Source organism: Esox lucius, chromosome 16, assembly GCF_011004845.1.
Source record: "Esox lucius isolate fEsoLuc1 chromosome 16, fEsoLuc1.pri, whole genome shotgun sequence".
NCBI classification, from domain to species: Eukaryota; Metazoa; Chordata; class Actinopteri; order Esociformes; family Esocidae; genus Esox; species Esox lucius.
The window spans coordinates 17979833-17996063 of record NC_047584.1 but is presented as its reverse complement, the minus strand read 5'-3'; the positions used below and the strand labels follow the sequence as shown (position 1 = coordinate 17996063).

The window sequence follows — 16231 nt, the reverse complement described above, 5'->3', positions numbered from 1 at the left end:
TTATGAAACAAAAATGTTTGTGTTTTTTCTCTGTGTGTGTCAGAGCTGGAAGAGTCGAGACAGAAGTGTCCTCCATGTTGGTACAAGTTCGCCAACACCTTCCTCATCTGGGATTGTTGTCCGTCATGGCTGAGGATCAGGAAAACAGTCAAGTTGATCGTGATGGACCCATTTGTAGACTTGGCCATCACCATATGTATTGTTATGAACACAGTGTTCATGGCAATGGAGCATCAACCAATGTCACCAGACTTCAACAACATGCTTACTGTAGGAAACCTGGTACGCAGTCACTTGTCTTTTCTTTTTGTCCTATCAATCTGAAGTGGTCATGTGAAACAGACTGCATGTCAACAGCCTGGTGTTGCTCTCCTTGTGTGTTGCACTCAGGTGTTTACGGGTATCTTCACAGCCGAGATGTGTCTGAAGATCATAGCTTTGGACCCATACTATTATTTTCAGGAAGGCTGGAATATATTTGATGGGATCATAGTCAGTTTGAGCTTGATTGAGCTCGGCTTGGACAATGTGTCTGGAATGTCTGTCCTCAGGTCATTCCGATTGGTAAGAGCATCGACAGTCCAGTGCATCGTCCAATACTGTATGCTGCATGTTCGGTTAATCACTGTTAACATTGGAATATCAATTAATATTATTTAATGTAATTTTTGCTATTGTCTTCAGCTGAGGGTTTTCAAACTGGCCAAGTCTTGGCCCACACTAAACATGCTAATCAAGATCATCGGTAACTCGGTGGGGGCCCTGGGGAACCTCACCCTGGTCCTGGCCATCATCGTCTTCATCTTCGCCGTGGTGGGAATGCAGCTGTTTGGGAAGAACTACAGAGAGTGTGTGTGTAAAATATCCCAGGACTGTAAGCTTCCTCGTTGGCACATGAACGACTTCTTCCACTCTTTTCTCATCGTTTTCCGGGTGCTGTGTGGGGAATGGATCGAGACCATGTGGGACTGCATGGAGGTCGCCGACCAATCCATGTGTCTGTTAGTCTTCATGTTGGTCATGGTCATCGGAAACCTGGTGGTAGGTCTTCAGCTCTACACTTAATGTTATAAACTGTACTGATCAGTTAAAATAATGTTTAAACCTATGTGTGTTTTTGTGTGTGGCAGGTCCTGAATCTGTTCCTGGCCCTGCTGCTGAGCTCCTTCACTGCTGATAACCTGGCGGGCACAGAGGAGGACAGGGAGATGAACAACCTGACCCTGGCCATTGGCCGCATACACCAGGGCATCACTATCGTCAAGTCCTCTGTGCGCCGCTCATGCCACTGCATCTCTCTGGGGAGCAGGAACAGGGACAGCCTGAACGAGGACAAGCCTCTGGATGATCTAAAAAAAAACATGGTGGCCAACTGCAACTCCAACCACACCACTGTGGAGATTATTAAAGCTGAACATGTGAAAGATGGCAATGGCACCACCAGCGGGGTGGGCAGTAACGCCGCAGGGAAGTACATGGTCAGCGACAACGCTGACAACCTGTCATTCATTCACAACCCAAGCCTGACTGTCATGGTGCCCATCGCTGTGGGGGAGTCGGACTTTGAGAACGTCATCACTGAGGACTTCAGCAGCGATTCCTCGGACGTTGAGGGAAGCAAAGAGGTCAGCATGTTTATTTGGTTTTGTCTGGCATGATTCTTTGTGGAACTATCTGTGATTCTTGATATTAAAGCAAGCTGTTGATATAATTTTAGTATTTGAGAGAGATCTAAGATAAGACTCATTGGAGATTATTGTACTTTTCCCAAATGATGCACTAATCTGCAAATGTTGACAGCCAGAGCCAGGTGATGCGAAATAAACTATAATATTGTAAATGTTTGGCACATTAGAGGGTGTTGTATGTTGTTCACTTACTGTTAGTCAGTAGTAGATACTGGAGGGAGAATATCTACAGTGACTCAAGTTGCCATCAAGAAAACACTTGAGGAACCTCTAAATAATGTGCATTTATGACAGCATTGACATTATATTTTATCCAGGGAACATAAACTTTCCCTTATCTCCATTTGAAGATCACACATCACATAGTACTGATGTCAGTCTCATACTAGGCCATTAGTGATTACTTTGACATGTTCAGCTCAGATTCTCTCTTCATCTATGGTCTTTGGTGTTGTGGCTCGGACGAATGTAACGAGAAGCGGATGGAATCAGAGTGATGGATGAAGACCAATTCAGATGTTGGTTTTTGTGTGGTCCCCTATGGACACATTTGTTGCTCCAGATAATTCCGGTTTTCCATGGCAGCGGTCATGCTGTTGCACTTAACCCACTGAATGTGGCAGGCCAGATATGAGCATGTGGCATAATGGTTCCCCTAGAGACGTATGCCGTGACCCTGTAATGAGGAAAAGGCCACAAAGAGTCTGAGAGCTGTGCAGCTACATCCCTCGTTTTAGGGGGCCATATTGCCCTGGGTTGTAAAAAGGCCCATTTCAGCTCTCTCTAAGAACATTGTATAAAATGAGTATGGTAAATGTGTACCCATGGTGAATTTACAGTCAGACGATCATGTCACTGTGTCAAATGTTTTTTTTTTTCCTGCTGATGTTTTTCTACTGTGCTGTTGGTTACTATTACTATTTTTCATTTAAAATAATGATTATTTTAAATTAGGTGAAATTCTGTTTCCATGACTTGTGCTGCCTGCTAAGTGAAGCCTACCTCCTGAAAGGTTTTTATGTGACTAACATGCTTTGCTTCCAGACAAGGTATCAAGTGGTATAGTAACTTACCACACTTAACCCGTTTGTTATTGCAGCTGTTTCACAGACGCTCTCAAGGTTTTCAATGAGAGGAGACTTGTAAGACCACTTTATTGTACATAACACATACCATGGAGATTGCCAATCCCATTAACCAAAAAAATATATTGGATTGATCATCTTTTTTGTTTTCTGCTTGTTTTCATATTTTACTTCTTACTTCATTTGTATTCATTCAGTCATTCTGATTCTGCCAACTTTTGATAGAAGGCTTCTTTGCAATAATGACATGTTTCGTTTTAATGAATGAGCAACATCATCAAGTTTTCATCAAAACATAAACCCATGGTTATTATTTTCTTTCTTACTTTGGTTTATGTTGCGGGGCTGTTTTCTCAGCACCCGGAGAAAACCTAAGTGCCACATCTGACTGATATGCCCATAGAATAATGGATTTTGAAGAAATCAGAATTCATTAAAGGACTGGTTCAGTGCCCAAACATTTATTATGGCAATATCATTACAATGATATGAATTCTCATATTGGAATGATGAAAGCAGGTGATTAAATAATTGTTTCTAAGAAAAACCTCAGTATTTTAATTAGCTTGGTTTCAAAAATAGATGTTGCTAATCGAAATAGAGGAACTAATAAAATAGAAGTTAAGAATCCAGAAAATAGCAAATACTATTGAAGTGTTGAGTAACAATATGTTACTTGGGTAACTGAAGTCCAAAAGATTTGCAACTTCTTATGTAGTGTATATAACTGTATATACAACTTCTTATATAGATTTGCAACTTCTTATATAGTGTATATTTCTATAATGTATATAGGAATGACAAGATATCCCAGTGTCTACCAAAGTGCCTAAATACAAGACCAAACCTTTGTATGGTTGTGGTAGCTTACAAAAATGTAGTGTTCAGCACATCATTGTGGCATGCTTACATCATTCCCCATTTTGCATTAGCTGAGTTCCATGACAGCTCAGTGTTGCTGTGCTGTGTCCGAAAGGCATTAAGTCAAGGCTGCTCTCAGTGTAACCCGGTTGGAATACACACCCAGTAGAAAGACAAAGTGCTTACCCTAACTCATGTTTGAACACGGTCAACATTATTAAATGTTGGAGGGGGAAGCGGATGTTCATTGGAAATCTGCACACCTCTCCTAGTAGTACCTTTCCTCTAGTTATTATAATAGACAGTATGGACATTTTCTAATATCTCTATTTTCTACTGTCAGTCACCTAAGGCCTTGTGTGATCCACAGTGGTCTAAAAAGCACACAGGTATGAGTAAAACTGTTTAGAATCTAGACGTAGATTGATCAGTATGATCCTATTACTTCATGACGGTTTCTTGTCCTGAGTGTTTAGTGGCCTGTCATTGGGAGGGTGGTGTATGAGTGATCAGCTGGTCCTAATCTGACAACAGCCTGGAAGGCAGACTCCTTAATGCCCATCTTGGTTAAAGCACACAACACTGCTATACTGTATCTGCTGTTAAGCTAATGCAGGCTATCCTCTTTTTGAAATGACGGAGGCTTGTCAACTGCTTATAAACTGGACAAATGTGTTTTCATGTCAATTAGGGAAATGTAAAGGGGGAAAAGATTGGTTTGTTTGGGTCAAAACGTTTTGGACATGAAAATACAGGAGCATAAATGTTCTATCATTGAAATCATAGGCTTAGTTGAAACATGCACTTTGTAGATAAAGCATGCCATATGACAGAACCGAAATAATTTGTACCTACAGCCTTTATCGAGATACAAATTATGTTGTATACAGTATACCAACATGTATTAGCCTACAATTTGACTCCAAAATTTTCCATCTCTTAAGTCTGTAGGTACTGATTGATTCTGCATGAAATGATAAACACAAAGAGAGAACCTCAGAGCTTATAGTACACGCATCAACAGGTGATCCATTGTAACAAGCCTTAATATGTCAGCTCCAGGGCAGATGCGACCAACCCAGCTCCTGTCATGGGTGTGCTGTGCTAATGTTGCTCCGGCTTGGCTCCATTTTGCAGCAGATAGCTGAGGATCACCCGCTGAGCTCCTCTGAGGGCAGTACCGTGGACATCAGACCCTTAGGAGAGGGAGATGCCTTGGTGGACATGGAACCTGAGGAGTCCATGGAACCCGAAGGGTGTTTCACTGATGGTGAGAGACACAATACATTGTCTCGGGATGTTGGTCCCTGTTTTGTGTATGGCTTCAGGCATAACTAAATAGATTCTAATTTTGGGTTCCATCAAATACATTTACCATCTGCATTTTTTTTAAATGAGGGGATGTTTATAATATAATCATTAAGCATGTCCACTGGTAGTTATTTTATTATTCAAATAACTATTTCTCAGATGTCCGGATATTCAAAACACAACGTTCAAAAGTTTGGGGTCACTTAAAAATTTTCATTTTTTTGTCCATTAAAATAACATCAAATTGATCAGTGATACAGTGTAGACTTAACAGTGTAGACTGTTAATATTGTAAATGACTATTGTACTGTAGCTGGAAGTGGCTGATTTTAAATGGAATATCTACGTAGTCCTACAGAGGCCCATTATCAGCAATCATCGCTCCTGTTTTCCAATGGCACGTTGTGTTCGCTAATCCAATGCTATCACTTTAAAAGGCTAATTGATCAATAGAAAACCCTTTTGCGATTGTTAGCACTGCTGAAACCTGTTGTGCTGATTAAAGACACAATAAAACTGGCCTTAAGACGAGTTGAATATCTTCAGCATCAACGTTTGTGGGCTCAAAATGGTGAGAAACATTGAACTTTCTTCAGTCTATTCTTGTTCTGAGAAATTAAGGCTGTGCCATGTGAGAAACTGCCAGGAAACTGAAGATTTCGTACAATGAAAGTTCAAGAAAGTTATTTTGTTTCTGTCCATTTCAAACCTATAATCGAACTCACAATTGCTGATGCTTCAGATACTCAACTAGCCTAAAGAATGCCGATTTTATTGCTTCTTTATTTTCTGCAGACAATAGCTAGTGGATGACTAAATAAATCAGCATTTGACTTCATTGCATTTTACCTGCAAACTTGCTCCAAATTACCCATGTTAAATTGATGCCATTTCGGCAATATAGCTAACACTGCTTATGACTGCAGAAAGAGAATTGACCAAACAAAAACAGCACATTCCATTTCACTTAATTTTCTTTCCTACAGTATATACAGCCGGTTACCATTAAATAAATGTCAATGTCAAATGTCAATAGCTGGGCAGCAATTGTATTGTATGTACAGTAATCTATTGTAGCCTATTATTACTATTTGAAAATTAATCCAATGATCTTTCTCAACAGTATGGTTATAGTCAAATGCATACACTCACCTAAAGGATTATTAGGAACACCTGTACAATTTCTCATTAATGCAATTATCTAATCAACCAATCACATGGCATTTGCTTCAATGCATTTAGGGGTGTGGTCCTGGTCAAGACAATATCCTGAACTCCAAACTGAATGTCAGAATGGGAAAGAAAGGTGATTTAAGCAATTTTGAGCGTGGCATGGTTGTTGGTGCCAGACGGGCCGGTCTGAGTATTTCACAATCTGCTCAGTTACTGGGATTTTCACGCACAACCATTTCTAGGGTTTACAAAGAATGGTGTGAAAAGGGAAAAACATCCAGTATGTGGCAGTCCTGTGGGCGAAAATGCCTTGTTGATGCTAGAGGCCAGAGAAGAATGGGCCGACTGATTCAAGCTGATAGAAGAGCAACTTTGACTCAAATACACCACTCGTTACAACCGAGGTATGCAGCAAAGCATTTGTGAAGCCACAAACACGCACAACCTTGAGGCGGATGGGCTACAACAGCAGAAGACCCCACCGGGTACCACTCATCTCCACTACAAATAGGAAAAAGAGGCTACAATTTGCACGAGCTCACCAAAATTGGACAGTTGAAGACTGGAAGAATGTTGCCTGGTCTGATGAGTCTCGATTTCTGTTGAGACATTCAGATGGTAGAGTCAGAATTTGGCGTAAACAGAATGAGAACATGGATCCATCATGCCTTGTGCAGGCTGGTGGTGGTGGTGTAATGGTGTGGGGGATGTTTTCTTGGCACACTTTAGGCCCCTGCCAATGCCAATTGGGCATCGTTTAAATGCCACAGCCTACCTGAGCATTGTTTCTGACCATGTCCATCCCTTTATGACCACCATGTACCCATCCTCTGATGGCTAATTCCAGCAGGATAATGCACCATGTCACAAAGCTTGAATCATTTCAAATTGGTTTCTTGAACATGACAATGAGTTCACTGTACTGAAATGGCCCCCACAGTCACCAGATCTCAACCCGATAGAGCATCTTTGGGATGTGGTGGAACGGGAGCTTCGTGCTCTGGATGTGCATCCCACAAATCTCCATCAACTGCAAGATGCTATCCTATCAATATGGGCCAACATTTCTAAAGAATGCTTCCAGCACCTTGTTGAATCAATGCCACTTAAAATTAAGGCAGTTCTGAAGGCGAAAGGGGGTCAAACACAGTATTAGTATGGTGTTCCTAATAATCCTTTAGGTGAGTGTATAATAATGAACATTGTAATATAGAATAGAAAATATTTTTTATCAAAAGATGCACTGCACTTCCCCTCTTGGGGACACAATCTTGACTTTGAATACACGTCTTATAACATTACTTGAAAGGCTGTGTAAGTGAGAAAAAGAGCGAGCACAAAGGTGAAGGTGAGGTATAGGTTTGGGGAAAATGAGAAGCAGTGGCTAACTAAACTAGCAAACTAGGCTCAAGCCACTATGTATCAACTGATAATGCCTTTCTTTATAGGGGAAGCCTTGAGAAGCTAACACGTTAATCTAGCCAGTTACGCTGTTGGCTTAATTCCATTTTCTGCACTTCATGCCCAACCATATTCTGATTCAAAAACAGCCTAATTGTACATATCTTTTTGTATGAAAATGAAGTGTGTGTGTGTGTGTGTGTGTATATATATATATGTGTATATATATATATATATATGTATGTGTGTGTGTGTATGTATGTATGTATGTATGTATGTATGTTTATTATATATATGTTTATTATTTAAACACTTACTAGCTATATAAATGGCCTTATTTCGACCTTCAGATGCCTAAGATGTAAGATCTGCCATAATAGTAAAAGCATTTTTGACCTAAGTTTACACATTTGTTGTTGCATCATCCAGACAATCAGACATCAATTTCAGTGTACTGTTTGGCTGTATAGTTGCCTGCAGTGATCAGACTCAGAACATGTTGTAGACTGTCTCCACATACAATTCAAAAAAATAAAATGTGTTTGGGGGACATTTTTATTTGTATTTTTCTGCACACATCACTAGATGCATTTGAAGAAAACAGACTAGCTACTTCCGCCATGGTACATTTATTGTTATTCCCTTCACTGACAAAATGGAATAGGTATCTAATTTATTGTTTGTCTACACAGGCTGCCTGGCTACACATATTGATATAGGGATTAAACAATGTCCTGAAAGTCAATGTAAAATGAGGTGTAACATGCTAAAAAGCAAAATATCCCTTTAACTTGTGCATTTTCTGGTTTCAGGATGTGTCAGTAGATTCCAGTGCTGCGAAGTGAACGTGGAGGATGGCAAGTGGAAGATGTGGTGGACACTGAGAAAGACATGCTTCAGGATAGTGGAGCACAACTGGTTCGAGAGCTTTATCATCTTCATGATCTTGCTCAGCAGTGGAGCACTGGTGAGGCAGAAATTAATTATTTGGGACAAGATCAAGATTATTAGAGAAATTACAATGGTAGAAATGCAGTAGCATCTGCACTACACTACACTACAGTTGAAAGTTCTCAGTATATTAATTCAGGATTTGCCATACTTTTAAAACCAGGGCCTTCTTTTTCACATTAGAAATAAAAACACCACCAGCATGAATGTTTCTTGTGGAATCTAATTTCTTTACATAGTTTACCAGCAAGGATTTTTGCTACTAATACTAATAAAAAGGATTTCCTCTACTAAATATTTGTATGAATTATAGATGTTCTTTTACAGCAAATGATAATACCTCAATTTTGTTATATATATATATATATATACACACACACACACACACAGTGGGGAGAACAAGTATTTGATACACTGCTGATTTTGCAGGTTTTCCCTCTTACAAAGCATGTAGAAGTCTGTATATTTTATCATTGGAACTCTTCAACTGTGAGTGATGGAATCTAAAACAAAAATCCAGAAAATCACATTGTATGATTTCTAAGTAATTAATTAGCATTTTATTGCATGACAAGTATTTGATACATCAGAAAAGCAGAACTTAATATTTGGTACAGAAACCTTTGTTTGCAATTACAGAGATCATACGTTTCCTGTAGTTCTTGACCAGGTTTGCACACACTGCAGCAGGGATTTGGCCCACTCTTCCATACAGACCTTCTCCAGATCTGCTGCAAGCCATACAAAGGAATTTGTTTTCTTTGTAATCGTTCAATTAATATGACTGTAGTAATCAACATTCACTTTCGTTGGCGTACACGATGACCTTGATTGCTGCTTGCAAACCGGACCTGCTTGATGAGCGTCTACCTTAAGAAAAACCAGCCCAATGAGATTTCAGAATAAGAAAAGTATTGTACTACAATAATATATAAAAAACAAACGCAACTCAAATTGACCCTCAACCACGACATCAGTCCTAGAAAACACGACAACCCACAAAAATAATGTAAAACAGTGGCAGCAGCAGGTAATCACCTGCTGGTAATGACCTAATCAGTACCTCATTAAGTAAAATTAGGTGTATCTGTGTTGGAATTTAACAGACTGCCTGCCATGTAGAGAAGCTGATTTAAGAAATGTTTTGAGTGGTCTCTGAAGTTTTTCCAGAGCTGTTATATAAACCCTGGTGTCATTTGCTATTGTGTTCCCTTGACACAGTATTAACTAATTACTGCCCTGAAATGGCTGCAGTGTGAGAGATAAATGTTGTGTATTGGAAGTGATAATCAGATTGTTTTGTTTTTCCACCAAGGCATTTGAGGACATCTACATCGAACAGAGGAAGACTATTAAGACAGTGTTGGAATTTGCAGACAAAGTCTTTACCTACATCTTCATCTTGGAGATGTTGCTGAAGTGGGTGGCCTATGGATTTGCCAAGTACTTCACCAATGCATGGTGCTGGTTAGACTTCCTCATTGTTGATGTAGGTCTTCTTTTAAAAAAAAATTCACATGATATAAAGTGCATAGCCTGGCAATGTTCACAATTAGCTTGCTTTGAGACATTGCCTTGACATTTTATATTATGCTAGTGGTGTACTATTGGTCAGTTGTTCTCATCCACTGGACACCCTAACTTTTTGATATATTTAATGTATTCCAGAACTAAAACTCCTGTCTGAGCATGTTTATTTATCATGAAGCACTTGAATAGGTGAATCAGCTTAGCTAGCCCTAATCTACAACACAATTGTGAAATGTATGGGGTTCCTTTAAGGGATGTTTGAGAACCACTGGTGTATGCAACTGTGCTGCCTATTTCCTAGGTTAAAAAAAATATGACATCATTGTGTTTATAGGTCTCTCTTGTCAGCCTTGTGGCCAACGCCATGGGCTACTCTGATCTGGGTGCTATCAAGACACTGAGAACCTTCCGAGCGCTAAGGCCTCTGAGAGCGCTCTCCCGCTTCGAGGGCATGAGGGTAAGAGTCAGAAGATCAGAGGCCAGGCCTGTTGCCTCACAGTAGACCTCAATACAGCTCACTTGTCAAACCAAAGCCCGCAGCAACCCAGCAGCTGGAGAACGTAGAAAACACTCACTCCACGCATGTATATTGAGAGATACCTTTCCTCTCCTGATCCTCATTTTCCTGTGTATTCAGGATGTTACCACCCAGTCTCGCTCAGGTTTCAGGTCAAGCGCACTCAGCAAAGGATGTCAGTGTAATTGAAAAAGAATCAATGAAACATGTGGAAAATGGCTTTCACTTGATATTTATTTATACAAAATGTTAACAAAGTTACCGTACGTCTTGGCAGCTACAATACTCTCACTGTTCAAACCTAGGTCCAGCAGGGGTTTGGATTCTGATGTGATATTTTGGGGTATGGCTGTTGACTGGTATAATATATGTTGCTCTTATTGATCAGGTGCTTGCAATACTACTGTGACAATGGGACCCTCTTCATCTGGCTTTCACTGAATTCTCCCATCTGCATGACCGACTATTCATTACTTCACTGGCTCTTTGATTGTTATTCTCTGAAACTGTACTGTTTTTGGATACTGCCTTTAACGTGAACACTTTATTTTTGTGTTGTTTTTTATTTACAGTAAACATGTTATGTGACTTCATCCCGCTTCTACAAGGTTTTTTCAGTTTTGTTTTTTTCTCATACTGCAGCCCAGTTGTAATTCCTTTGCAGTATCTCCTTTGCAAATACACTTTCCTAATCTTCTCCTTCCAATCTCCTTCCATTCTTCCCTGACTGTTGTTATTGTCATTAACAGGCTGTGGTGTTAGTGATACTTGTGTTGAGCTTTGGTTATGCACTGGCATTTCAAAATTTCACTCTTGTGTTTTCCTTTTCTCACCATCACCAGTCAAAGTTAACATGTTTTACTCAGTATTGAAAATGATCATCCTTATCCAATGCTGTTGTCTATCGCCCTACATCTGAGATTGTGGCTGGCAATGTGTGTCCTTACAGGTGGTGGTCAATGCTCTTCTTGGTGCCATCCCATCCATCTTCAATGTACTCCTGGTGTGTCTCATCTTCTGGCTAATTTTTAGCATCATGGGCGTCAACTTGTTTGCGGGGAAATACCACCATTGTGTCAACAAGACCACAAATGAACGCTTCGAAGTCACAAAGGTGGCTAACAAGGCACAATGTCAGAATTCCACAGATGGCCAATGGAAGAACGTCAAGATCAACTTTGATAATGTGGGAGCAGGCTATCTGGCACTGTTGCAAGTGGTGAGCTGGTCTTCCACCAGAAATATTAGATTAACATTTTCTAAAATGAGTGGATCCAAAAGTTTTCAATTTTAAATTCAGCATTGGCAGACACGTTGGTTTGGGCGCAATGTCCTTCTGAACTAGTATGTTAACATTTGTAACATTTTCCCGACTTTCATTAGGCTACATTCAAAGGTTGGATGGACATCATGTATTCAGCTGTGGACTCTCGCAATGTAATAATTTTTAGAAGCACCTTTATTACAGATGAATAATGAACATAGTGTACATAGCCATGTTGCTGTTTTTTGATGTCCTATGCTATTATGTTGCAGTTGGATGATCAACCTGACTATGAAGTCAATCTGTACATGTATATATACTTTGTGGTATTCATCATATTTGGATCCTTCTTCACGCTCAACCTCTTCATTGGTGTCATTATAGACAACTTCAATCAGCAAAAGAAAAAGATAAGTATTCCTGTTGTGTTCATGCCATGATAAATGCTTATATGTTCCCAGATTTATTGTAGTGTGGGTTTTTTCATCCAATAATGGATAAATAGAGACTGTATGTAGGAATTTAACTAGACCTGTGTTACCTTTTTACTTTGGAGGTCAAGACATCTTTATGACAGAAGAACAGAAAAAATACTACAATGCTATGAAGAAGCTTGGCTCAAAGAAACCCCAAAAGCCTATACCCAGGCCATCGGTAAAGTGAAACCACTCTTTAACAATTTTACTCCCCTTTAAGAGTTGCTGTGTAGAACCCTGCCTCAAAAGAATTTAAACAATTATAGGACTTGTATCCTTCTCTACCCATACCGAACAATACTGGGATGGTATTAGCTAGTCTAGGGTGGTTTAGAGTAGGGGGGCAGTTGTCTAAAGTGAGTGTGAGGAGACTACACGTCAATGCAAATTAATAGAAGGACCGGTGGGAAAGTTTAAATGGGGAATAGCTCAGGCAAAAATATTTGAAACATTCACTTATAACATTACAGATCTGCAGATGTTTTCTGGTCATTTATGCTTGTATTTATGCTAGCAGTACATTAAAATATTTAGTAAGGACCATTTAAGATAGTGTTCCAAAACCAGATATTTACATTTGGTAACATCACATTTCATTTGAAATAATATTTCTTTTTCTGTAGTGCCCCTTTGTGAATCCTCTTTTTACTTCCTGGTGTCTGAAAATGCTTAATTCTTATGTTCCCTCCAGAACAAGTTGCAAGGATTTGTCTTCGATTGTATTACAAAGCAAGCCTTCGACATTGTCATCATGATTCTTATATGCCTTAATATGGTCACCATGATGGTGGAGACGGATGATCAGGACGACAATATAAAGGCGATTCTCTACAAAATCAACCTGGTGTTTGTTATCTTGTTCACCGGGGAGTGCATTCTGAAGATGGTTTCACTACGCCAATACTACTTCACAATTGGTTGGAATGTATTTGACTTTATCGTGGTTATCTTATCGATAATAGGTGAGATTGTCGACTATTTGCCTGTTAGACTATGTGAGAGTACACTTTGGAGATTCTTTTGCATAATTCTGCTTTGTCCTTTCAGGTATGTTTCTCTCTGAAATAATAGAGAAGTACTTTGTTTCACCGACCTTATTCCGAGTAATTCGATTGGCCCGAATAGGCCGCATCCTTCGCCTGATCAAGAGCGCCAAGGGAATTCGCACACTCTTGTTTGCGCTTATGATGTCACTTCCTGCCCTGTTCAACATTGGTCTTCTGCTCTTCCTAGTGATGTTTATCTTTGCAATCTTTGCCATGTCAAGGTTTGCCTATGTCAAAAAAGAGTCTGGGATTGATGACATGTTCAACTTTGAGACCTTTGGCAACAGCATGATCTGCCTGTTCCAGATCACCACGTCGGGGGGCTGGGACCTCCTTCTGGCACCCCTCCTCAACAACAACAATAACTCTGATTGCGACGTCAGCAAGGAGCACCCAGGCAGCAAGTACACTGGAGACTGTGGAAGCCCCACTTTTGCTATCATCTTCTTTGTGAGCTACATTATCATCTGTTTCCTCATCGTGGTCAACATGTACATCGCCGTCATCCTGGAGAACTTCAGTGTGGCCACTGAGGAGAGCGCTGAGCCCCTGAGTGAGGATGACTTTGAGATGTTCTACGAGGTCTGGGAAAAGTTCGATCCGCGGGCCTCACAGTTCATGGAGTACGAGAAGCTGTCAGATTTTGCAGATGCCCTGGAACCCCCACTACGCATTTCTAAGCCGAATTACCTCCAGCTGATCTCCATGGATTTACCCATGGTGAGTGGAGAGCGCATCCACTGCTTAGACATCCTGTTCGCCTTCACCAAGCGTGTCTTGGGTGAGGGCGAAGGCCTTGATATCCTCAGGGGTCAAATGGAGGAGCGCTTTATGGCATCCAACCCCTCTAAGGTATCCTATGAACCCATCACCACCACATTGCGTCGCAAACAAGAGGACATTTCTGCCCTGGTCATACAGAGAGCTTTTAGAAAGTATATGTTCAGGCGTTTTATTAAACAGAAATCTATTAGGTACAAGAAGATGCAGAGGGGAGGGATGGTTCTAGATAAAGATGTTCTGGTAATAAACAAATTGAACAAGATCTCTACTTCAGACAGAACTGATATCACCCCTTCCACAGCATCTCCCCCATCATATGACAGTGTAACAAAGCTACAGAGAAACAAATATGAAACGGATGAGAGAGAGACAGAGATAAAGGAGAAAAGGAAGTAAATGGATTTTGGAAAAATGGAACATGGACATTTCATTCCTGGACAATTTCTTTTAAATTCTTTGGAACTGACCAATGTGTCAAGTGGGCCTCTTCTTTGGTGTGGATACCTATGCCAAATTGACCATGCTTACCTGAGTCTAAATGTCTTGTTGGTGCGTTAAATGAGGTAGTGACTCACATTCTTAGGCTGTAAAGTGGTATGGCTCAGGACTGTGTGAGGACAAAGAATAGTTATAACTGCCATATTATTTAATAACTTATTTTTATTACAGAGTCTTCTTTTTAATCATATTCTTTTTTAAATTCATAGGTTGATCATGTACTATTTTTGTAAACATTTTTTTCTGCAAAAAGAGGGGTTTCATGTATTGCTTAGAAGGTTGTTGTTGTTGTTCACTTGACATGTTAGTACGACTTGACAACTCATGATGATCATTATTGCTGCAGTGCAGTTTTTTTGAAGTGTAGGATGGAATGCTCACTCATGGTTATGCATGTCGCTTCACACGCCGCCATCAAAAATATTTCTCGTTCTACTTGATGTCAAAAGAGGTTGTACTTTGATTAAAGAAAATTGTTAACACTCAATGTTTCTTCTTACCAATACTAGTCAATAAGAGAACAATATTCATCAGCACATGTCCAAATACAACTACAGACAACATTGTTTACTATCCATTTAAGAACAATAAGATCGACCAATGTGAAACACGCTCTAGTAATGCATTGTGATTTCCTGTTTTTACTCATCAGAAGCAACAATACAATACTGAATACATTAAGCTTTACAGCCAAATCACAAAGCTAATACACACAGTATTCACAGTCCAGGTCTTCTGTCCAGCTTGTACCTGCGGTTAGGTCCGGAAATATTTGGACACTGACACAATTTTCATAATTTGGGCTCTGTACGCCACCACAGTGGATTTGAAATGAAACAACTGAGATGCAATTGAAGTGCAAACTTTCAGCTTTAATTGAAGACATTTAGGAATCGCAACCATTTTCATACACAGTCCCCTTATTTCGGGGGCTCAAATGTAATTGGAAAAATTAACACAATCATCAATAAAAAGTTTTTAATACATTTTTAATACTTCGTCGAGAATGCTTTGCAGGCAATGACGGCTTGAAGTCTGGAGCACATGGACATTACCAAATGTTTTGGTTTCCACCTTTGTGATGCTTTGACTTTACTGCAGCTGTCTTCAGATTTTTTGTTTGTGGGCCTTTCTGCCTTAAGTTTTGTCTTCAGCAAGTGAAATGCATGCTCGATCAGGTTAAGATCAGGTGATTGACTCGGCCATTGCAAAATCTACCACCTATTTGCCTTAAAAAACTCCTGGGTTGCTTTCAGAGTATGTTTTCTATCATTGTCCATCTGTAAAGTGAAGCGCCATCGAATCACCTTCACTGAATTTGGCTGAATCTGAGCAGACAATATATCCCTATACATTTCAGAATTTGTCTGGCTGCTTCTGCCTTCTGTCATATTATCAATAAACACTAGTGACCCAGTGCCATTGGAAGCTATGCGTGCCCACGCCGTCACACTGCCTCCACCATGTCTGGATGTTCTGAAGGGGTTTTCCTTTACCATGGAAAAGATCCTATGATCATCCACCACTGTTGTCTTTCATCCACCACCAGTGTGTTCTTTTTTTCTCAGAATGTACCAAACTGTTGATTTGGCCACTGATGGACTTTTCTTGTTTCACTTGCATTGAGACCTCCTTTGACCACATGTT

At 40.0% G+C, this 16231-nt stretch overlaps 1 protein-coding gene across 3 annotated transcripts in view; it reads left to right on the top strand.

Annotated features, from left to right (window-relative positions):
- The window catches only part of scn1laa (sodium channel, voltage-gated, type I-like, alpha), a 34820-nt gene extending 19405 nt beyond the window's left edge, over positions 1 to 15415 (top strand). For all 3 annotated transcript variants that reach the window (XM_010890880.3, XM_020054824.3, XM_020054822.3), the window contains 14 exons: positions 44 to 282; positions 391 to 564; positions 685 to 1041; positions 1131 to 1625; positions 4772 to 4904; positions 8332 to 8486; positions 9786 to 9959; positions 10335 to 10457; positions 11467 to 11736; positions 11901 to 11954; positions 12054 to 12191; positions 12331 to 12435; positions 12949 to 13219; positions 13305 to 15415. In XM_010890880.3, coding sequence (XP_010889182.2) covers positions 44 to 282; positions 391 to 564; positions 685 to 1041; positions 1131 to 1625; positions 4772 to 4904; positions 8332 to 8486; positions 9786 to 9959; positions 10335 to 10457; positions 11467 to 11736; positions 11901 to 11954; positions 12054 to 12191; positions 12331 to 12435; positions 12949 to 13219; positions 13305 to 14482 — 3866 coding nt within the window. In that variant the 3' untranslated portion in view covers positions 14483 to 15415. The remainder of the gene's footprint in view (positions 1 to 43; positions 283 to 390; positions 565 to 684; positions 1042 to 1130; positions 1626 to 4771; positions 4905 to 8331; positions 8487 to 9785; positions 9960 to 10334; positions 10458 to 11466; positions 11737 to 11900; positions 11955 to 12053; positions 12192 to 12330; positions 12436 to 12948; positions 13220 to 13304) is intronic.
- Positions 15416 to 16231: the final 816 nt, after the last annotated feature.